Genomic DNA, 23642 nt, shown 5'->3' on the forward strand with positions numbered 1-23642 from the left:
CGTAACCCCAGCAATAAATGAAGGATCACTCCAATTAGACTGTTCACCTCTTTTAGCTTTAACACAAAGAACTGAGAACAGAGGCTGGATGCAGTGCTGTAGTGCATCTATGAAACTAATGCAGAACATAAAATATATCAAAACAGCCTTCAATTTGAACAGGAAAATATTTTGGTATATCTCACCTTTTATTTTTTCCATGCAAGCCGTCATTGTTTAGAGCATTATTATGACTACAGCTTATTTACCTGGTTATCCGGGTGATTGACCGTGAAGTAGCCGACACAGATGATGACTTCGTGGAGTAGTTCTTCAGCCGAATGCTGCGTGCAGTACCATAACAGCGAGCTGACAATGTGGCGGAAAGCCAGTGACAAGCCCTCGGCTCCTAGAACGGTCTGAGACATTGCAAAAGTACACTCAGTCAACATCAACGGCTTGCGACTAAGATTACAAAGATCTCAAAGTAATAACAATGCAAAGTCGTAAAACATTTTATATGTGCTGCCCGTGGGAATGTGCTCGGTAGACTGAGAGCTAGCAGGCCAATTGCCATAAAAAAACAAAAACAAAAGCAGCAGCAAAATGCTGACAGTATTTATCAAACATGTCAGTGTGACAGAGCACCGAAAGATCATCACTGTTCCACTCAAGAGTTTCAACACTGTAAGATCCATAAACAATATACTTTTGGTGCTAAACATATTGTAAAGCATCATAGTTATTCATATCGTTCAAATTGATCAGATCTAGTGTATGAGTCACCCTAGGAAGGTTTTATGAGGTGAATCTGCCTGTGCCTTTATATATGTCAAACCAATTCTTTCAGGCATTTCAAACAAAAGAAGTGTAAGCCTAAATACTGTCCTTGTTTAAATACTGGTGTATTTTAGTTGATTCTCATGAGTTTCAAAATTGGGCGATTAAAACTGACTTAATAAAGCACTTAAGTTTGCATCATTTCCTTCATCCTTTTTTTGTAAAGCAGAATTTACTGTATTTTTTCGTGTATAAACTTGCCCACCCCTCACCCTCTAAATAAAATATAGGTATAACATTTTGTTTATTTTTTTTCAGGTCTAACTTTGCGGTCGGATGCAATACAAATTGCCGCGGTGAAAGGACAGACTCCTGCCCACTAGAGGTATAGATGACATTCTCATTAATCTACCGTAATCACATTTATGGTACAAGAGACAAATTCTAATTTAGTTTTGCATTTCACATTTAAAATGACAACAAATTATATTCTATTCTTCTATTCTAAGCATCGTTAGTGACAAATATTATTGAAAAAATATTTATTAACATAAACTATGTATAATACCGACATAAAATGTACAGTGTTTTTATTCAGTGTACTCCAATGTCAAATGTCTTGTCAGAAACGCCGGAGATGTTTCCCTCTTGCTTTTTTGCATTTATTTGAATCTTTCAGGACAATTTTCTGTTTTCTACATTCTCGAACATCTCTCTCTGGTACCATGACTAAAAATGTGAGATAGTAATAAAACCTGATGCATTTTCTTATGGTGGCCCAGTGGTTAGAATATGGCAATCTAACCGCTGCAACCTGGGTTCAATTCCCATTGCACCCGATGTTTTGCGATTGTGACTGATCAATCATTGCACAAATACTGTAGGTGGTGCAAAACGCACAGAAATGTGTGTTATACACAGTAAATACGTTTTTTCACTGTTGGTGATAAAGGCAATTTAAATAAATATCTACATATTAGTACTTTGCTTTAAAATAAATAACCATCCACACATCACAGTGATCCAGTGGCTTTGTCCCTTCTAGCGCTGCGTAACAGTGCTAATCACTTGTGCTCATCTGAGCCACTGACCCACCAGGATCTAATCAATCCTGACAACAGACCCCAGGTCGGAGGTCATCCGTGTTTATGTCTATAGGTCACATACATCCTGAGGAGACAAACTCAACCTCAGAGAGATATTAAAACTGGAGCCAGCGTCAATCGGATCAAGTCGACGGATTTATTCGATCAAGGCAAGATAAATATTTGTAGTTAACTACTGAGATTGTGAACCGATATATACAAGCCTTTTTTCATCCTCCGGGTTTGGAAGACTACAAATTCGACTACTCCATTTGTATACCAAGGACCTGCTCAAACAATACAGTTTTCTTTGTCAACAGAAAACTTGACCTTTATTGTGTATACCTGAAAGGCTGAGAGGTCAAGCAGGGCAAAACTGTTGAGGAAGCGGATGCCTTGCAAAGCCACCTGGATGACCCCTGGGCTGTAAGGCTCTTGGCTCTGAGAGGATGACTCTGGCGAGAAGCTGTGCAGCAAGATGGAGTACAGCGTGTGCACCACTCCCACTAGATCGGTTGATTGCAGCAGAGCCGTCAGGCCGGTGGGGTCCTGCCTTTTGTTGTCGAATATACTTGAACCACTGAATAGGAGGAGAAAACATGATTTCATATTTCACCAAAAATATCAGTGGCAGCGATTTGTGTCTGTGAAATTACAGATATTCATATGTGTAATTCAGTGTTCTTCAACCAGTGTGCATGGGCACACCAGTGTGCTGTAGCGGAATTTGGGTTGTCAATAAATTATTTTTACAAAATAATCAATTGACCATTTAAATTGAATAGGCAAGTTTCTCCTTTTTCTTAACTCATTTAGCCTTTTTCGGGGGCACCACGTATGTTTTTAGATCATTATATCAGGAAAATTAAAGTTTTTCTGAAGGTGTTGGCTACACACAACTTTAATTGAATTCTATTTACCGTTTATTGATAGTTCAATATCCTGCACTTTAAATCAAGACACACTCGGATTTATGGAGTTTTTTGCTGGGTTTTAATATTATTTGTTTTATTTTGACTAGATTATTTTGTATGTTTTTGAGTTTTTCCTTGCCCTCACGTGGGTTTTAAATCAGGGGATCGTGTAATAATAGTTTGTGGTTTGCAATAATCGGTGGTTTGTGCAGCCCTTTAAGACTCCTTGTGACTTGACAATACTGTATTTTCATACAGTATTTATTAGCTATGGGTCCCAATACTTGAAGTGATGCTACAGGGAGAAGTAAAAACACAATAACAATGGAAATGAAGGAACAAATTGCTAGCCTGGATGAAAAATATGGCTAAAACCAATTGCCGATCGGGACAATTTTATAGAATAAGGAGGCAGTTAAAGCCACAAAATCCTTGCAAGTGGAAGTTTTAACATCAGTTTTTATTTGTATCCACCGTGTGCTCAACCCTCTGCATCCATATGCTAGGTCCACTGCACCATCTCAAGTCATATCACAACCAAGGTAGATAAAATAAAATTTTTCATTTACATGTTTATTTATTTCTGATATTTTGTCATATACACATATATTACATATACTACATACTAATTTGATGCTAATGTTTCATATGTACTGTATATATAAATTTAATGTTTTAAAATCGAGTCATCAGGGGTTTGGAATGCGTTAGCTAACCGCCATACGTTTCTATTCCCTGCCATACCACAATTTAACCTTGCGACCCCCACCCCAGAACGGATTAATGTCGTATCCCGGGAAACTAACGAACATTTATGGCAATAACAATTGAAATTTGAATGGAATAGAATTTGATACGAAAACAAACTGCATATTAACAGAGGCATTACAACAAAACATTAATTCTATCCAAATTTTTCTGCAAAAAAAGAAAAAAAATGGTCTCAATGGCAGCAACCAGCACGGTGGCGGGTGTGTGACTTCTGGAAAGAACCCCCAGTATGCGCTGATACATGATGTTAACCAACAGCCCTTGTGTGAAGTATGCTGCTACGCTACAACACGGCCTCCTAATGCCATGGAAATCCCCAGACACACCAACTGGGATGGAATGAATATTTGACACAACCACTGAACATTCTCTTACATGACGTACAAGTGGAACAAACAGCCTCATTGGATGCCCTAATGGTGAATGAGGTTGGTTAAATAATATGCATTTCCACAAACTGGGATTGCACACAAATTCTGGTACATTCTCACCCAACAATTGTTGCTGCTATTGGGGGGGGGTCAAAAAAGACTGATGTGGTTTTAATCTGTTTACACCTGCTAAGAGCCCGATGATGTGAACATTCTGTTCCTCAGCACAGTCATGGAAAAAATCTTAAGCTAATAATGCTATTCGATATCAATATTTAGCATAACAAAATGCTTTAAGTGCATTCCTGGTAACGTGTGACATCAAAGAGAGTCCCAAGTTAAGAACTTGGGGTGGTGCTGTGTATTGGTGTGACTGTATGCTTAGCTTCTGTCAGCAGCACCGCTGAACCAGTCTTTAGGGGAGGTCATTGCAGAAAATGTGGGTGGGCTCCCCCCAAGCTGCAAGCTAAGGTTGATGGTGAGTGATAGAGAGCTTGGCCAAAAAGATGCCTATCTCTGTGACCAGTAACTGCAGCTTAGCTAGCTGGCTCTCTGGCTGGTGGAAACGATCCTTCAGCTGATTGTAGAAGAACTACTGTATTTCCTACACTAAAAGGTGCACATAAACCCCCATATTGGCCAGAAATTTAAAAGTGTACCTTATATACGGAATAACATGCTAATTAATTATGTGTGTTACTACATCAAGTTTTACAAATCGCAATACAGTATATGCAAAGGGTTTTGTACCTTGGTTGTGGCATTGAGGGTGCCAACACTTCATCCAGTGGACCAGATGACATATGTAAAGGCTTTAAACCTTATCTCAATATTGCACTTTGTTTACTCTTGATGCAAGGAACACTGAATTGCATAGTGCATTCTGATAGGTAAAACAGTCTTCCAACTTCTTCACATGTGCGTTAGTAATGTCGGGAAGAAAAAAAAACGGTCTTTGAACAAAATACCATACAAGGTCTTTCACGTACATTTATATATTAAACAGAGAGGTTTTTGACACAACAGTGATATGGAGTTTAATCAATTAGAATGCACTATGCAAATAGGTGATTCTGGTACTGTCAATAAAAATAATGTGATAATGAGATAGAAAATTGCTTTTTCGAATGTCATCTTCACCACTAGTGGTCTCGTGGTAAAGTGTGGGCCCCCTAACCACTATGATCCGGCTTAGATTGCAGTCTTAAACTATTTAACCCGGTAGGTTTTTTGTATTCTCAATTAGTTCGGTGCGCCATATGTATGAAAAATTTAAGACAAAAATGACAAAAAAACTATTTTTTGGGGTGCACCTTATAATCAGGCGTGACTAATGTGGACAAGACAGTAAATGTCTTGGTTACAGTAAGCAATCAAAAATTTACACTCAATTTTGGTAATCAGTAAGAGGGATGCTTACCGTCCAGTTACGACAAAGCACAGCTTACACATGCTGTACAGCAGAGCTGAGGCTTGCTGAAGAAAAGCAGACATCTTGGGGTGTTCATCCACAGGACTTTGGATTGATAAGAAGCAGCCATACAGCTTGTCAATCAAACCCATGTTGACCACATAGCTTGGAAAAAAAACACAAGACCGGCACGATTTTAATTTGGGGAGAATTATTTTAATTGGTCACCCAAGCAGACGTAGAATTACTTTGTCATAAATTCTAACTAAGCATACCCTCACATCTTTGCAACAGAAAGCTAACACCTCGTTTACACCCGCACCCACCGCTATTATACAGTGATATATGTAATTTGTCTTCGACAATGGCAGGTCAATGATCATGTTTCCCAGTGTTCTTTCAGTCACAAATCACTCTTAATAGTGTCATTAGAGGTGTGTTGTGAGCCATATGACTTCTTTGTAATTTTACCAGGGACAGTCTTCCTGCTGTAGGCATAAATATATGTGCTCAAATTGAGTACTGTTTGCCATCATCATCATAATCACCTTTACATAAAAAATTGTGTTTGGAAAACAACATTTTAAGACTTATGGGGAACTGTGACATGACTGGATGAATTTGAACCTGCTTGTATAAAAAAACAACCTGGTGACTCAATACTTGGGTGCATCTATGTCTAGCCAGTCACTGGAGAGGGGCCCCTTAAAACAGGTGACAATGCCAATATTCCATTCACCACATGAACCAACTTCAATTGTTATGACTTCCTCCTCATTCGCAGACCGACTCTGCCTGAAAGGATCCGTCTACACAGTGACTGCTTTGCTCAACGTCTGCATTATGTTTGACAAGCGGCTTGGTGGTCGCCTATGCTGCTTGGCGCCACAGCATTTTAGCTCCAACTGAAAACATTTATGACAATGACGAAGCTCAAAAAGCACTGGAAGGAAAACCGAGAACGTGGTAATAAGTAGAAACGAAACTGAGCTGCTTTCCACAAGATCTATGGTTCTGTATAATGAGATTGTCCAAGCGAAACTAAAAATGTTTGATCTTATGTCCTTTCTCACTTGGTAAAACATTACAGAAGGCAGTGGAGGTAAATCCTCTGCTCATACTTGGGATTAACTGAGACGACGCCATTTTTCCCAAGCCCTCCCCTGTCTCATGGGTTACGACTAGGTCAGCGGATGAGAGTGGTGGTTCCTTGCAGCTGCTCCGACACGATGAATCAAAACTTGTGGGAGGGACGGTAGGAAGGACGCACTCTTGCGGCGGTTTCTTCATTGGGGCTACTAGGCCTGCCTTTCCTCATAGCTCACATTGCTCCATCACAGGCTGCCTCCTCTAGCCCAGACCCAAACGGCGAGCTTCAACGCCAGGTTCAAGGGGACGTTTCAAAGCCCTGTGAGTGCTCTTTGTTTACACTACTTCATGCCCACCCCTCTAGAAATTGATCCTACTTGAAATGTGTTTCTCACTGTGTATATAGAGTACGAGTTGGAAACATGCCAGAATACACGCTCATTCTCACGTGACATCTATTCTGACAAGACACCATTTGGTTTATTTCCAAAAAGGATCATGTTTTGTCAGCTAATACTTCACAAAAAATACCACAGAAGATCCATTGGTTGGCCAATTTTTACACCAGTTCATAAGATAATGGCCTTAAAAATAAACAACAAATGGGACATACCTGATTAAGTCCTGTGAGCGAATATTGAAAGAATCTGTGGCGCAGTTCTTCCCCTTGGTTTCAGGCGAAGAAATCAAAGCGTTATCCGTTTTTACTGGTTCAGAGCTTAGGGCTGACAGGCAACCCAAGATGGTTGCTGTGGTTTGCAACAGGCCAGTGGTAAAACCCTCAAACACTTGCTTGTTCACACTGCGACCAAAGATGGACTTGTCCTCATCTGGGACATAAAGCTGAAAAACAAAAACAAGCGATCATAGTGAAGCTAATAAGAAATATGCAGTCGTTTCTAACTGCATACATTTATGAATAAAAATGAAAAAACAAAAAAAAAAACAAAAAAAACAGTTTAGACCCTTTTCTATGCTGTGTTTAAAATTCAAACTTTTTATATATAAAGAACAGCTTTTCCAACCATTTAATGTGAATCTAATTGTCTAGAAAAAAATCTGTTTACAAGCACATTTGAAACTAAAACTACTGACTGACTTTAAAGGCCAGGTTGAGTGCTGCCAATGGAGGTTAAGCCAGACGAATGCCGACATTCTCCAAAAATCAAATTAAAGAGGGTCGTCTCTTACAACATAGTAATGTAAACTATGCAGGATTCTGTGGCTTGCAAATTACATATCAAAATATAAAATGTACAACAAAGTGTTAACAAAAGTGCATCCAAGCAGGGATTATATGTGAAAAAATTAGAAAAACCCAAATCAAGTTCCTCAAATCACAAACTAGTGCCTGCAACTTGCTTCGTCTGTATTGCATGGAAGGCTCAGCTTTCCGGCACCAGGATTTGTTTGCTGAGGGATGAAGTTGCCTTGTTAAAGGGCGATGAAAGAAAAAGACCTGGCGTGTTGCAAAACAGACTGACTGACTGAGTGTGCACAAATAGTCTTTGTGAAAGGGTGCAGCATGTTTTCTGGGTTTTTCAAAGGTTAAGGATTCCATCGAATAATCGAAACAAGGCAGCAAAGCTAAATAATATATGAATATACCTGTATATAATGCTTAGAACAAAACAAATAGTGCACAACTTTAGTGTAACAACGGCATTACGCAGTTGAAAAAATTAAAGGCTGAAAATTATTATTCATGAATCGGCTTTGTGAAAAATATTGACCTGTTTGCTTAAACACACCATTGACTGACTTACGGTGAGCTGGTGGAGCAGCAGGTCCATGAGAAGCACAATTTTGTTGCTGAACAGCACATAGGAGCAATTGATGGGACAACAGGCACATGTATTGTAGTAGGTATTCACTGCAACACAAAGGGATCTAAAACCGAGAGAAAAGTACAATCATGAATGCTTAATAAAAGGGGGATACCTCTCCTCCAAAAATAAAGTATCAGGATTTAATCATTCTATGAACAGTAATTGACACATAATATCAGAACATGAAATTTCTTTCAGGAAAATCAGATATTCTCAAACTAATACCTTTAAATTCCAACGCAATATTTTGCTTAGCACTGCATTTAGTTAATGGCAATTTATCATCTCTATTTTCTTGAAGAGAGCCCTGTATCAGCATTGATACACACAATTCACAAAGATTTCCTTCGGGCGGTGAAAACAATCTCCATCTCATATTGGCGGAGATTCAGCAGCATTTCCACTGAGGAGATAAAGCCAATCTTCTCAGCAGTTCCTTAGAGCCCTCGAGCAGTTGCAGCGATAAGCCTTTTAACATCGCTTCTGTATTCTGTGCGCTCTAAAACAAACTCTAAAGATGACTGATGCCTCCGATAACTTTCAGTGTTGACGACATTCACCCACCCCCGTTACACTCGAGCGGCTGACAACTGTATATTTTGGAATTTAGTAACATAGTGTGTCATATAGACACAGTTGGGGGAAAATAAATCTGCCTTTAGTGCCTGAAAAACAAGCTCTGGTGATTTCAATTGGTAAACATTTTGATATCTACAAAACTATGGGAGACCAGAGTTATAGTAACTTTGTTAAGATTTCGCAAGTAGTGAGCAGATATCTGCTTCCATAAGATGTTAAAACATTTATCAGAACTATGAAATAGCCCAGTGGCAGAGAGATAAACACACTGAAATAATAAAGTAAAGCTGCAAGCGAGCAGCCGACAGCCATGATGGCATTTTTTTCATTTGATGGAAGTAAGATGATCAGCCTGTTAAGATTTTTTTCCTTTATTTCTCTTTCTAATCTAAAGTTTGTTTGAATTGAGATCACAAACACATGCTACACGGTCAAGGACAGGAGTTAACTGAGGTACAAAACTTAATCATGATTGTATCCAGTATCTTATTCTTCGTTGGGGTTGAGTAAAACTTGATTGAACTCTTGAATTAAAGCACCTTTACCTCAAAAGTAATGACGCTCACCAACTTACAAACATTCGATCGAGGAACAACGGTACATACGAAAAAGAAATTTGGGATGTCGAAAAATTCGGGATGTCGGACATTGGTGAAAGTTAGATTTTGTATTGTGCACCTTTTTTAGAGTACAGGACAGTATTGTAGTACTTCTTTTAACCGCTAGCGGCATGTGGCGCTGTGAGAGCACACCCACTGTCCAGCCGAAGAAGAAATCCGGCTTTCTCTTCCTGTCACAGTCCCAGTTCGTGTGTAAACATACTGTACAGTATCTCTAGTGCGCTAAGAACTTTGAACTTGTTTTATTGTTTAATATCTCATGAATCCATTCAATATGGTTGGTGTTAAGTGTAAAGAAGATGCGAGCCGTTTCATTTGAGATGAAAGTGGAATAATGAAGCTTGATCCGGTTGAGAAAATGGTTGGATCGCTTTTTTAGGCTACTTCCTCCTCCATGGTAGAAAGTGGCCAAACTCTTTAAAGCCCATCTTACGAAAGTTAAACTTCACTTTATAGAGCATATTGTTTTATTAAATGATTATTTTTCAGGACAAAACAATACAGGTTACTATACAAGCCTCAAATATACTTACACAAACCTTAACAATACATTCCATAGAAATATAGCACTGAAGCAACTTGCGAACAAATTCAACTCACGAAAAATCGTCCGAAAACGAATCTCGTTCGTAAGTAGTGGAGCGTCTGTAGTAGTGTTTATCATAACGAGACATTCTTTTGTTTATGATGCTAAATGTATGACTATTTCCTGTTTTTTTGGGACCGTGTAAATCATTTCTGGAGACAAGATACCAATCTTTGCCTCCCACACATGCACTCATCCAATAGCCAAATGTAATGAGCATGCAATTGCTTTGTAACAGAGCTAATTGGGCTTGTCTCTGGTCAACTTTGGACAAATGGGGATTCTATCAAAGACATGTTTGTCTTATGTCCTTACATCATCTTGTACAATGAAGCATTGCAGCAAACAGTCTTTGGTTTCCTCCCACCTAATTGAGCTTGATGAGGCAGACACTTGATAGGCCACCCTCCCTGGGAATCCCTCTTATCCCAATAGCCATTCGCAAAGGCTTCAGTAAAGAGATTTTAAGGGACAATTTGGTAAAGTGCCACCCCATCTTGTCTCATGTTACGCTTACATATTGTCTTAGGCGTGTCAATTGACCGGCTGAGGCAACATTCCTTCACTTAGGTCTCCACGCTGATTCTGATTGTCCATTGCATGATCCCAAAAGTGATCTCAGCAAATCTGTTCATTCACTAAAACCACATAGTGCTTACAATTGTGCTATTAAATAACCATGTTGACTAAAGTCTTATCATCTGCAAACTGATGCCCAAGTCAACCCCACAATACAGGGATATTACCTGTGAAGCTTTGTCCTAATTCCTTGGGAGAAATCCGGATAAGAGGTAGAGGGATGGCACAGACCTGATCAACTTTAACCTCAATTTGTAGGTGCTTGGGTGGCCTGTTGGCTTTAACATGATGGGGCTGAGGTGTATGGAGGCAGGGTAGCTTACATTTTGTCAAAGAGCAAAGTAAAACGGCCACGTCCAAAGGAGTCCAAAAGAATCCATATAATTAAACAATGTGTATGAATTGAAAAGTAGACAAGACCCCAATGAATCTTGGTCATTTTGCCGATGTAGTCTGAAAATCTAAATCTGTCTTATAAAAACATCAAAACGCAAAAGGCTCTATTTGTAGTGCCTTGATTTATCTACCATGCGATCTGTGCTGTCCAAGTCTCACATTTCTCCCTCTGTGAAGGCCTCCTATGTGAGCAGTCAAGCTTGGCTGGAGTAAACCGGCAGAAATCTGACCAACTTCCAGATCAGGTTGAGTCAAAGCCTTAAACAGGGCAAAATTGTGTTCAGGGGAAGAAAAAGAACCCTAAACTAAAATAGAAAAGGTGAAGAGGAAATCCAGTTCCTTGTGCTGTCAAACAATCCCTTCTTTCACTTCTATCTAAATGACATTTCATTTGACTCTCCTGCTGAACACTCTGATACCCTGAACACTTCCAGGACACGGACTCTGGTCATTGCTCAACACCGGCCAGGTAAAGGTTGGGGGATGGGATCTGATGAGCCGTGACACCAAGTCATGCACACATTCAAACAAATGGTGAAAAACATCCTGAAATAAAGCCACTGGCAGGAGGTCTCATTTCACAGGATACGCCACGTCATATGAGACAAGAGGTGCAAATACAAATTGGGTTGACACGCATAGCCAAGGACTCTCAAAGGAGTTCACCCGATCACGTTACAATGAGTCTTTTGAACTTTTGTCATCTTTATCCAACTGGAATTGACTGCATATTTAATGCAATGACCTTAAATGGAGTCAAGACAAAAGCTTTGCCTTTACAAAGGCTTTTTTTTAATCAATTGAGAGGTGATTTAACAGAAAAATACATTTGTCTTGTGTAGATAATAAATACATTTAACAATCCTGCACTGAACAAAAGCTTTTACACTGGGGCATAAGTGGACATGAGCAATATTTTAGCTCATTATCAAACAGAATTAACATCTCAAGGGATATGCGCAGTGCCATCACCTTAGTTGCCATCTTCTTTTAAGTGTTATATCATTCTGCTCCTCGAACAGGAGGAGGCCATCAATATAGTTGCATCACTTGTAAACAAACAGTATAGCATGCACACTGGGGTGAATATCTGGATGTTGATATGCCAACCAGATGATGAAAAAGTGACACACAGCTTTACTTACATGGTTTTACCAGCCAGTCCCGTGCTTGCAGTGTTGTTACACTGCCTTTTATTGTGGCAAAAAGGACACATTATACATACATATTATCCTTTTTCTAAGGGACAAATTAAGTGGTCCTTGAAACTCTTATAATAGCTCATCAGGATGCGTAATTTTGGACGAGCAATGTATGGATGTTTATCATTTGTACTGTTTTAAAGATTTTTTATACAATATTACAAGTTAGTGGAAGGCGAAACAAAACAAGGTTGATTTAATAATTAAAGAAAAATCTGCTGATGAGAAATCCCTCAGATTACGATGATTGATTAGCGCTGCCCCCCTTACACTCTCCTACTCCATCCGGAAAAAAGAAAAAAAAATCAATAGACAAGTGATGCCTTTAAAAGCCTTATAAATAAAAGAATTTCTCCATTAGCAGGGATTCAGAGACCACTAAATGCTAATGAATGGAAGAGCAAGGCCATTTTGCTCCATTACGGAGTTCCACTAACATGCCGGACTCCCTCTCCAATGTTATCTATGAGAAGACACAGCAAACTCCAGACCCACAACTCAAAAATACCCTGCACTCTAAATGGCAAATGGGACATGGTTCTACAGTAATGAATGAACCCGAATCAATTAGGGAAATGCAAATGCTACAGATTTCTATCGACACATTGTTAGTCATCAATACATTTTAGTTGTATTTTTCAAGAAGCAACAATAAACCACTGATTCAGTGGGAATGTTGAAATGAAGTATATCAATCACAGCAACAAGGACAAATGAATAGGCGAGAGAAATTAAGTGGGACATCATTGAGGTCAGACAAAGGATACAAGTTAAAGTGAAACTTCAACTTTGGCTTAAAAAATAAAGCCAAGGATTTCACTTTGCAGCTTTGAAACCTCTTCCCATTATTCTAAAGAATTAAAATTCAACTACAACTTGTGAGAGTTCATTTGACTAACTCTTTCATTGAAGCAGATCATCCAAGGAGAAATGCATCCTTTAGAACGGGGCGGCAGAAAACGTCCCTTGGGCCACATGCTCTTTAATCCGGACTGCCAGATACAAATGCCAAAAGTATAATGATATATTAAGTGGTAAACAAAGTACTACTAAAGGAAAAAATGTTTTTGTGGCACTGTCTTGTCCCCACTGTGCCTTTGTGAGTCTTCCTATCAATGAAAAATAGTTTTCATGAAGCATCAATGTGGACTTTACATTCGAAACGCTGGCTACATCAGTAGTTTATATTTTTAATAATTTATATTGTACATTTATCAATACATTTAAAAAACTTCTGAGCTAGCACTGTTGAATTTTCTATGCATATTATCAAATATCAATGTTTTTGTTTCTTTTGCTTGTGAGAGTTTCAAAAACAATCATACAAAATGATCTATATATAGACAGAAAAATGAAATACAGAGCTCCCTTGGTTTTTGCGGTTAATGGGGACCGGAACCACTGCGAAAAGTGAAAAGTAGCATTGCAGCTTCATAAAAGCCCACAATGGGTTAACTTAACTCGAGATGACATCATTACCGACTGAAAGTTTACAACTGCAACAAAATGACAATTATAGATCTAGAATAACACACACCACATAATCACAATTGAATAAATGGTTTGAATGTAATATTAAAAAAGTGAAACGAAATTGGAAGGCTCCTTTCAGTGTAGGAAAGCAACTTAGAGAGTGGCTGTCTAGCTGTGCGCCAGAATTTAGTGTCCATTTTGCTTGTATAATTGAAATTGAAATGTGGTACTAACTTGTAAGGAATACGGGGAACGGTTGTAGGTGAGGACGCAGCGGTGATGACCTGCAGGATTTGCTCTAAAGCCGACAGGCCGCCGCCCACTTGGAAAGCTACTTGGTCTGCAGTGTTCTAAAGAAGACAAAGAGAGACACAAAAACAAAAGGAACATGTTTAAGACAATAAGCCACAGACTGGACAGGCATGATTATATGGCTCTCGTGAGGGGAGGGGGCTTTTTTTTTAAAGGGCCAGGGTATTGAAATTCAAAACAAAGTGATCCTTAAGTATCCCTGTCTGATCGCAAACGCGCCCACCTGCAATTAGGTTTCAGTTGAAGGCATGTGGCCATTTTGGGTGGGTGGTCCTAAATGGCTAGAGTCAAACAAACACTGACAAAATGACAGGTTTTACAAGCTGAAACTTAATAGGCGGTACGGTTAGTAAATATAAAATGAATACTATTGTGAAAATGTTGTCATTTGCATATTATTTTATACATTTTTATTAAATTACTAGAATTTTAATTTGTTTTTCCTGTAGAATAAGACAAAACAATACTACTGGTATGAACTTAAAGGAACATTGTATATTATTTAGATCTTCCTGGTGGTAAAAAATCAATAATAATTTGAATGGTCAGGCAAAAATACATGAACTATCATAAAACTATCATTTTTTGAAAACTCGTAGGCTTAAGAATTTGTATTTATTGTACATATGAGGCTCACTAGAGGGTGCCGACAGGATTGCTTCTACAAGTACTCCTCTAAAACCCAAAAACTTTGAAAGGCTAGTCAAAAATGACCTAAATTAAATGGTGCAATTTGCTCACTTTGAGTGACTGTAGTTTGTTTTCTTAGTTGTGCTTTGTAGCACTTTCCCCCCCTGTTACGCTACAAAATACAGTGATATCCAGGGGTGATACATAACTAGTGTCCCTTTAGATTGCATAAGTTTTAAATAGGACATATTGTAAAAAGGTTATTTTAGTAGCTGTTTTTCTTAATTAAATATGTTGATAATTTTTAATCTTTTTGGAAAAAAAAAATCCAACTCCAAAACTAAATAATCTGAATTGTTTTTTTAAAACACATGTTACTTAACTTTTATCTGAAATTATGAATAAACAATGCTACTAATAATTTCATTACTTGTACCATAATTCAAATAAATCACAAAAGTATGAAAAAATGGTCACAGAATCCCACTACAAACTATTAAGAGGATGAGGTAAAACAAAAGGATACAACAATATTTTTCTCTGTACAAATATTTTCAAAGGATTAATAAAAGCACTAAAAGATTTGAGTCGCAGGAACTAATACTTTATGATTATTTTCAATTGTGAAAGGGACATTGTGTAATCTTTGACCACTAGATGTTGCTGTATTCTCTGGTGAGACAAAAAACACGTGCAAGAATACAAACTAGAAACTCAAAGCACCATTTTACTTTTCAGTTCTTTGCCCACCCTTTCTGAAGTTTTTTGTTATCAGTAGCAGCACGATAGCAGACAATTAAGTCCACTCATGTTATGCGAGATCAATTCTTATTTCTAAACTGCATTTTTATATGGCAGTTCATGTATTTTGCGTATCAGTCAAATCAATATTTTGGTTTTAAGGAATTACATTTTTAGCACTAGGAGGCACTAAATAATACACACAGTCCCTTTAGGATCTGAAAATGCCAGGATTTAATGACTCCTAAATGCTTTAAATAAGTGCTTCTTAGTTTTTGTCCAATACTAATGTTGGATGTTGCTTTTTCCTTCTGATTGAAAGTACAGTGCAATTTCTAGGTGTGGTTTGCCATCTGTCAAAAGAAAATACATAACTAATGATTTTACAATCACCAGGGTGATTGCTTTCCTAAAAAGCCTGATATGTAAAAGAAATTGTCAATTATTCTTAAACAGTCTGTTGGATCAAAGGTGGTTGTAAATTGGTTGGATACACAAAATCTAAAACACGTATTTGTGTCTGGGTTGATAGCGAGGAAATTGCTTTAAGGGTTGGTGCTAAAGGACCTGCTTCGAACGACTTCTGCAGGGTGTGTTATTCTGAAGGTCGCCCTTCCTCCTAATGAGGTTACAGGCTCCTTAGTGCTATGACAGCACTAATATCTAGCCACTTCACAGCACTTTTGTTCTTTCGATGGGAAGTTGCTAACAAGCCTGGACACATTGGAGAGACGATCACTTTACTAATTACACATAAGCTCGTCATAAGTCACTCATACTGACTGAGGAGATTGTGCATTGATCAAACAACGTTTGACACGCGGTTCAAAATAATAAAAAATGGTTTGATGTCCCATGTAGGAAGTTTTTGCCTCCTGAAATATGTGTTCCTGAATCAATTGGGTTTCAGTCACCGAGCTTAACTTTCCCTTTTAGCACACATTAAAGCTCAGGAACATGGTTGCCAAAGTCAAACTGATGCAAGGGTCAAAAGCAAAACAAAATGTATTTGTAAAGCACTTTTCAGGCAACAAATTGACACTCAAAGTGCCGTTTAAAAAATTCAGTGTGCAATAAGGAAATAAAATCCCCTCCTTTTTGCCCACCCAACAACCCAAAACACCAAAGCTACAAGCGAAAGGCTGGACTGATGTAGTGTTGAACAATTTTGAAATTGAGCCATATAGAGTAGTGAACCCAATTGAACCTAGTGAAAAGCTAACAAATATATGACAATATGTTCAAATAAGAAAGGAATATTTTCTTATGACTGATAGTAATTTTCAACAGGCACAAAAGACATTTCTTACAATGAAGAATTTCCACTAAATGAACATTAATTGGAAGAAGTCGGTATTATTCAGGCACCATCAGCAGCTTATTTTTAAGTGAAAGTGCCTGAAAATCGCTCAAAATAAAAAAACAAAAACAAAAATAAAATTACGTGTACAGTGATCATCACAGCGGCCAACGAAAACCTTCTCGGGCCTGGATTAGGCTCTTGGGCCTTTTACTTTGAAATAGGTCCTCTGGAGTCTTTTCAGAGTTTATCACATTTTATTGAATTGGTCAATTACAGATGGTCTCCTGTTCAAAGCATCATCTGATGACAGATTTTCTATCTGCTGTGAAAATGGGACAAAACCAAGAAATGATTACTCTATTCATGTAGAACATGCACTCCCAATGTCTAACGTTCACCCCTAATTTATTTAAAATTAAAAATCTATATGAATTTTTGTTTCACCTTCTCTCAGCTCAGACTAAGCGTTGTGACGAACGTTGAGTAACTGTGGCAAATAATAAAATAATTTATTGACAGTGTAAACTACGAACATAATACCAACCAAAAATGTACAATGTATTCATTTAATATCCTTCAAAGTCTGATTCATCAGATCCACCAAAGAGTTGTTGTTGGAGTTTATAAAGATATAAACTCATGGCTGACCAAATAATTCAGGCAGAGGCAGGAATTGAAGTCTAAAAAGGCTACTGTAGTAGGAGAACGATTCGCCAGCCAGAGCAACGTGGCCCGTTCGGCTGACCGGATCTTTCTGACCACTTCCGGTTTCAGTAGCTGCATTTATTGAAAAGTCACGCATGCGCAGTACATACAATGGAGTCACGGATGCGCATTACATTACATACAATGGAAAAAGACTGAAAAACGTGGATCTTTGAATGTAACTGTGTGTGTGTGGGTGAATTAGAACTTGTGTAGTAAAAATAGAAAAACTGGTTAAAAAAGTTAATTTCATAGCAAGTTAATTTGTAACATAGGAGTCTGAGAAATATGCAATAACTAAAAGTAGCTTACTTTACGGTTGTTCCCCTCGTACTTTTTTGCATTTGTTTATATGTTTCAGGACTTTTGTTTACTCCATTCTCCAATATTTGTCTCTCCTACCATAAATTAAAATCGTGTGATAATTAGATAAAAGTGAATGCCTTTTCATATGTCATTTATATAACTGTTGTGGTAAATGATATTTTTCAACTGATCAGTCATTGCACAAACAAATACTCCCGTAAAACCTTGAGTATACAGCACACCCAAATAATGAGGGCTTTTTTTTTTTTGTAAAGAAAAAAAGTGCGTTATACACGAATAATTACAGTACGTTTAAATGAATGTATCTTACCTAACATTAAAAAAAAGCAATGCATGAATATAGAAATGTAGTTGTTAGCCGTAGGATTGTTAACATTGGGATTGTTAACTAAGAAATTCATTGTGATTTACTCAGCACTGCTTCAGTGAGTATGGGACAGATGTGCTGGCAATTACTTACATCTAGCTAGCAGTTATGGACTTTTGTTAAAGGGGGGCTGATAACTATTAAAAATACAGTTCATGATCCTTTCCATTTATTTGGATCAATTTTAACGGCCAAATCAATATTAACAATAAAGGAGGAGTAGCTAATTTATCTTCCTTTAACAGGACGGCCACCAAAAGGCCAATCATTAGGCCCCAAGTTAGAAGGATGGCTTCTGAATAATACAAGAGGAGGAATCTTATTCAATTACTGTCCAGGGTCAACTATTGTTACCCCGGCCGATGAGAAGGCTGCAGCAGCTGCTAATTCCTGCGCCCGTGTGTGCAGAGCAGCCAGATTGCACTTTGTCGTCTCCTCCCTCCAGACACTTTAATTACATGGAGCAGAGGTAATAAGCCTCGCTCGTCCAGGCTGACCAGCAGATGGACAACCATGTAGTCAAGTTGATATCAGACTTCCATTCACTCTTTTGCATGAAAGGACTGTGATGGATTGCGATCAGACAGCCTAACAAGGAAGCCCAAACAGCTTCTCGGGCCTGTTGACGGCAACCAAATGAGAAGAAAATATTGTGAAACTTGGTATACACTTGTACTTGTTTATATATTGGAGTAAGATTTACTGAACTGGGAACTACATGATCTTCTGAAATCAACGTGGCAGGCGAATTATCAAAATGAAATAGAAGAAATAGTTTGATTAAAAAAGATACATTTCAACATGCTGCCATTGTGTAAAACTGTTTGGAAATAACAAAAAGACATTGTAGGATATGTGCTTGGGATTTTTTTGTTGCACCAAGGTAATGATTAGTTATTCATTCGGAACAAGAATTGTGATAATTCCAAATACTTTGCAAGTGTGAAATTTAAAAAAGTAATAACTGTGTGATTGCTTTTGAGGGGATTTTTTTTTTAATTTGGAGAAATGCTTTCCCAAAAAAGTGAGATTTTAGTGTGAGCATAGCTGATTTCAAGATAACCTGTGAACTTTTGATGCTGCAACGAGGCTTTTAACGAAGACAAGGAAGTTTGATCACATGACCCCGATTTTCGCAAACCTGCATTGGCTCCCTGTTAGCTTAAGATGTGATTTTAAGGTTCTGTTGGTAGTATACAAAATCATGCATGCACTTGTTCCCTCATATCTTTCAGATTTAATTTCCCCTATGCTGAGGTCTGGGGCCTTCGCTCGGAAAATGCTGGTCTACAAGTGATCCCAAGAACCAAGAAGAGATCCGCAGGTTCGAGAGCGTTCTCCATTCGGGCCCCGGTGCTGTGGAATGCTTTTCCCACCGAGATTCGATCTGCAACCTCAGTGGAATTTTTTAAATATAAGCCTAAAATCCACTTATATTCTATAGTATTAGAATAACCTATATATTATGTTGACAATATCCATGCATTACTTGTTATTCCAACATCCGTTGCAGCCTGGTCATCCTGGAAGGGGGATTACCTCATGTGTGGTCCCTTCTCAAGGTTTCGTCATTTTCCACATGTTGAGGTTTGAGTTTTTCCTTGCCCTCAGGTAGGTTTTAGATCAGGGGATGGTGTAATAATAGTCTGTGGTTTGCAACAAGCTGTGGTCTGTGCAGCCCTTTGAGACTTTGAGATTAAGGGATGTACAAATAAACATGAATTCACGAGACTTGATATATTTGTATGTATGTGTTGACAGCTTTAAAAAAAAACTTGCGTAATTTTAACAATGTTCATGTATAAATGCGTATTTTTTGTAATAAATTGTGTACTTTTTTATCTTAAAGCTTAAGTCAGCTTTTAACTCTGAAGTTAGAGTAGTTTAAAAGCTTTGATTTTGAATAAAATAATCTTTACAGCTTTGTATTAAAACTTGACTCTTAACTCCAGAGTTAAAGTTAAACCTTTTTATCAGAGTTACCTCATGTTACAATTATATTTTTGTGACAAATGGGCTAAAATATTATATCTTGCCAAATAATTAAATAATGGTACAGTTTTTTATTTGGTTTGCCTGCAGATGAACCCCCCCAGGAATTCCTCTCTTGATGTTTAAAAGGACTCAACAGGAACATTTGGAATTACTCAATTTGTCAATCTGATCTTAGCAAAAAAACGTTTTAAAGTTAAAACTTTGCCGCTTAGTCTTGAGCATAAGGAGGCTCTGACAGCTGCCATTGAAAACGCAAATAGGGGCCACACTTCAGCTACTCAAAGGTCTGAGTTCTTGACATTCTCTTATGTGTTGTATATTTTCAGACAGGCTTTTATTGAAAACATTAATAAACACGTTTGGCAGTACATTGCGATAATAATAAAGTGTGTGTGTACTAAAAGGGGCAAAAAAGGAGGAAAAACTCCCCCCTCGATCTCGTGGAGTATTGCTAGAATTAGGTTTGACACAAAATAAACCATTAGAGACCACATTGGGAGAAACAACCCGGGGTCAGAGAGAGACGACACACAACCTTGCGAATGGAGTGTGTGCCTGCATGAAGGGGCGGGACCCAAACAGCCGTGCAAGAGTGGAGGGGAGTGTCGGGTGTTGTCTGCAGAATTAGCAGAGAAAGTGGAGACTGAATCAGATATGGGGCAGAAAAACAAATCTGTAGGTGAGTCACTGACATGAGAGATGCTGTTAGGTCAAATAATCTAAACGGTCCTGACTTGAAGAGGCCAGACAGCCACAATGACAGAGACTATATTTATTTGACTTTGGTCCAAGGATTAGAGCGCAAAGTGTACCCCCGACTGCTTCCCTTGACAATCATGCTTACGCATGATTTAGTGGTAAGATCGGGCCCGAATAATCCAGCCCGACCCTGGCCGATGGCTATTGAAGCCCGACCCAGCCAATTAGCTTGCTTTGCAGGACCGAGACAGAAGCAAACCATAAATTTCCAATTTTTTCTGTGAGGACTTGGGAGATTTATGATGACAAACAAAAGCCTGTTTTTTGTAATGTTAATCAAGACTGTTAATGTACCCTTTGCAGGCACAGAAATATAACAGTTGGAAATGTTTATACAAACTATTTTGCATCTTTGACAGATTTTTTTTTTAAAAGTTCACAGGAAAATTTAAAGGCCATTCTTTAATTTTGACAGGTTAAAAATTGGGCTATAAAACAGCAGCAGTAGGTTTTTGAGGAATCTCGCGTGTCACTTTAAAAGAGACAACAAAGAACAACGACAGGTGGAATTGACCCAATATGGCAGTGCGCATAAAAACAGTGACTCTTGGCTCTCCCATTCAGTGTTTTCTTTGAGTATCTAATAGATGTTTGTCATTGGACAACCACCACTACACCCTCACCAAGAGTTTGCAGACACCAGCTACAGACATCAATACAAAGTCCTTGACTAATTGGCAAGACTAATGGGTGCTCCGTGGATTGTTATCGGGACCGGGAAGAGAGGGAAGTGGTGTATGGAAAGGAAGCAAAAGCGAGGCCGCAGGTCCAGCCTACAGCTGCGACTACATGACAACCCACATGAGCCCCCCCTGCTAAGCCTGTACCTCACCAAGGCAGACCCATTATCCATAAAACGGAAAACATTAAACTACAACTTGTTAGAAGCCACTACATTTGTGACTGTTGAATTTTAATCATCACGGAACCCTGGCTCAATTTGAAGATCCCCAAATGCTAAAGTGTAACTAGCAGTACGCTCTCCTCATCACTTCTTGCACTGAAAAGGTAATCCTCCGATTTTACTGTATCGTACCATTGTATAATGACAAAACCATACATTAATTTATTCATAATAGACAGACAAGAAGGAGTTCTTTGAATTGACAGAGTTTAGTCAGCACGTGTTGTGATGAGGAGACTTCTCATTTTTTGTAGACCATGGTCTCTCATGGCCAAAACTACTAAAGGCCTTTAAACGCCTCAGTGCAATGTGATGCTAATGTAGCAACATTTCAGTGATTTGTGACAAGATCCTGATTTATTCTCAGTGTTTAGAGAGTTTGAATCCCAGCCCGACCCCAATGTAATGATTTACATTGTAGGCTGGACCAGTTTGGGTCGGGTTGGGCATGGACTCGGGGCTAAGATCTTACCTCTGGCATGCCTCCAGTAACAGAGATGCCCAAGCACACCTTGATGAAGATGGTTTCAGCGTTTTTGAAATTAAAAAATAATAAATATTTGAATTATACACCCTTTTCAGGGCTAAAGTGAAACTCCTTTTAAAGAGTTTAAAAGACAATTTTCTAATTTCTCCAGTACCATTAAAAGAAGAAATAATACATAATAATATAGCTAATAATAATAAGTATCAATTAATTGTCATTACTATAATTATTGATCCCACGAATGTTAGGTTTGACGAACGATATGTATGAACTAAGCTTCTATAAATATAAACCGGTCATCCGAGACAAAATTTTTGTCCATTTAACTTGCTGGCATAAAAAGATATGCTATCGTTACTTACCCAATATGGACTGGCGTTATATATAAGAGGAAAAAGTGCAACAAAGTGTCTCACACAATCTATGTGTAACACAGATCAACAGAACGTGAGGAGGCAATGATGCTTCACATGACAACACCATACAAACTAAAATCAGCTGCCGTTAATCACGAGGGGGAAAAAAACTTTTTTTTCCATCTGAGACAATTGGTGCAATGGCAAAGCAAAACCACCAGCGTCGGCATCATTTCTTAACAGACTTGCCGGGAAACATCGCAATCAATTCAAGCATTCCACACAAAATTCAAGCACATTTCAAACTGTGAAAACGCAACATAAAAATTCTAGGATTTCAAGCACCTGTGCGAACCCTGGACCAAGAAAATATTTAAGAGTTTTTAAACAAAAGTGAAAATAAGACTTTACTGGCCCACTGACTCCTAACGTCAAGTTGCGGGTGGGTGGAGGGAGTTTCTCGTGTAGTGACAGCTTGCAAGCTACTAACATCACAGCTGACTCCTCCTCTCCCCTTAAAGGAGGCTGTTCTGGTGCTTCTTTCGAAGCGTCCCTGGGGAAATATGATAACAGCAACTCCGGCGATCCCAGTTGTCACTGATGGGACTCCATAATCTTTCTTTTCTGATGCCCAAAGACACACAGTGAGATGGGCATAATGTTGCAAACCACAACTTGGCAGGAAATTTATGCCTCATTACAAGAAGTGGGCTGTATATTTTCTTCATCATAAATAGGGTGACAGGTGTTTTAATCACTTCTCTCTGCTGGAATTAACATGGTTTTACAGAGAAAAAGTCTTCCAACGGTAGTTCTAACCACATGCATGTATATTATATATACATGGTCCTTTATTAGAAATTCCGGAAGGGATTAATAATCATGTCGTGTGTTAGATGTATCAATGGCTAGAGACAGACAGGTCATAAACAGGATTTATCACCTTCTTATTTTGGTTACGGCATTTTGTCTTTAAACCCCCAGTGTGTAATATTTGACCACTTCATGGCACTGTATTGTTTAATGTGGATGAAATCCAGTCATTCAGAGCCTAGCATGGCAGCAAAAAGCAAGAGTACAGACAAACATGGC

At 38.4% G+C, this 23642-nt stretch overlaps 1 protein-coding gene across 4 annotated transcripts in view; it reads right to left on the reverse strand.

Annotated features, from left to right (window-relative positions):
- scaper (S-phase cyclin A-associated protein in the ER) overlaps positions 1-23642 on the reverse strand; it is a 77132-nt gene that overhangs the window by 16617 nt on the left and 36873 nt on the right. For all 4 annotated transcript variants that reach the window (XM_088340250.1, XM_088340251.1, XM_088340247.1 and 1 more), the window contains 6 exons: positions 13899-14014; positions 8167-8290; positions 7014-7243; positions 5321-5476; positions 2190-2424; positions 249-398 (listed from right to left, as the gene is read on the reverse strand). In XM_088340250.1, the coding sequence (XP_088196376.1) occupies positions 249-398; positions 2190-2424; positions 5321-5476; positions 7014-7243; positions 8167-8290; positions 13899-14014 (1011 nt within the window). The remainder of the gene's footprint in view (positions 1-248; positions 399-2189; positions 2425-5320; positions 5477-7013; positions 7244-8166; positions 8291-13898; positions 14015-23642) is intronic.

This window comes from Urocampus carinirostris, chromosome 7 (genome assembly GCF_059441175.1).
Source record: "Urocampus carinirostris isolate Australia breed hairy pipefish chromosome 7, RoL_Ucar_1.0, whole genome shotgun sequence".
NCBI lineage: Eukaryota > Metazoa > Chordata > Actinopteri > Syngnathiformes > Syngnathidae > Urocampus > Urocampus carinirostris.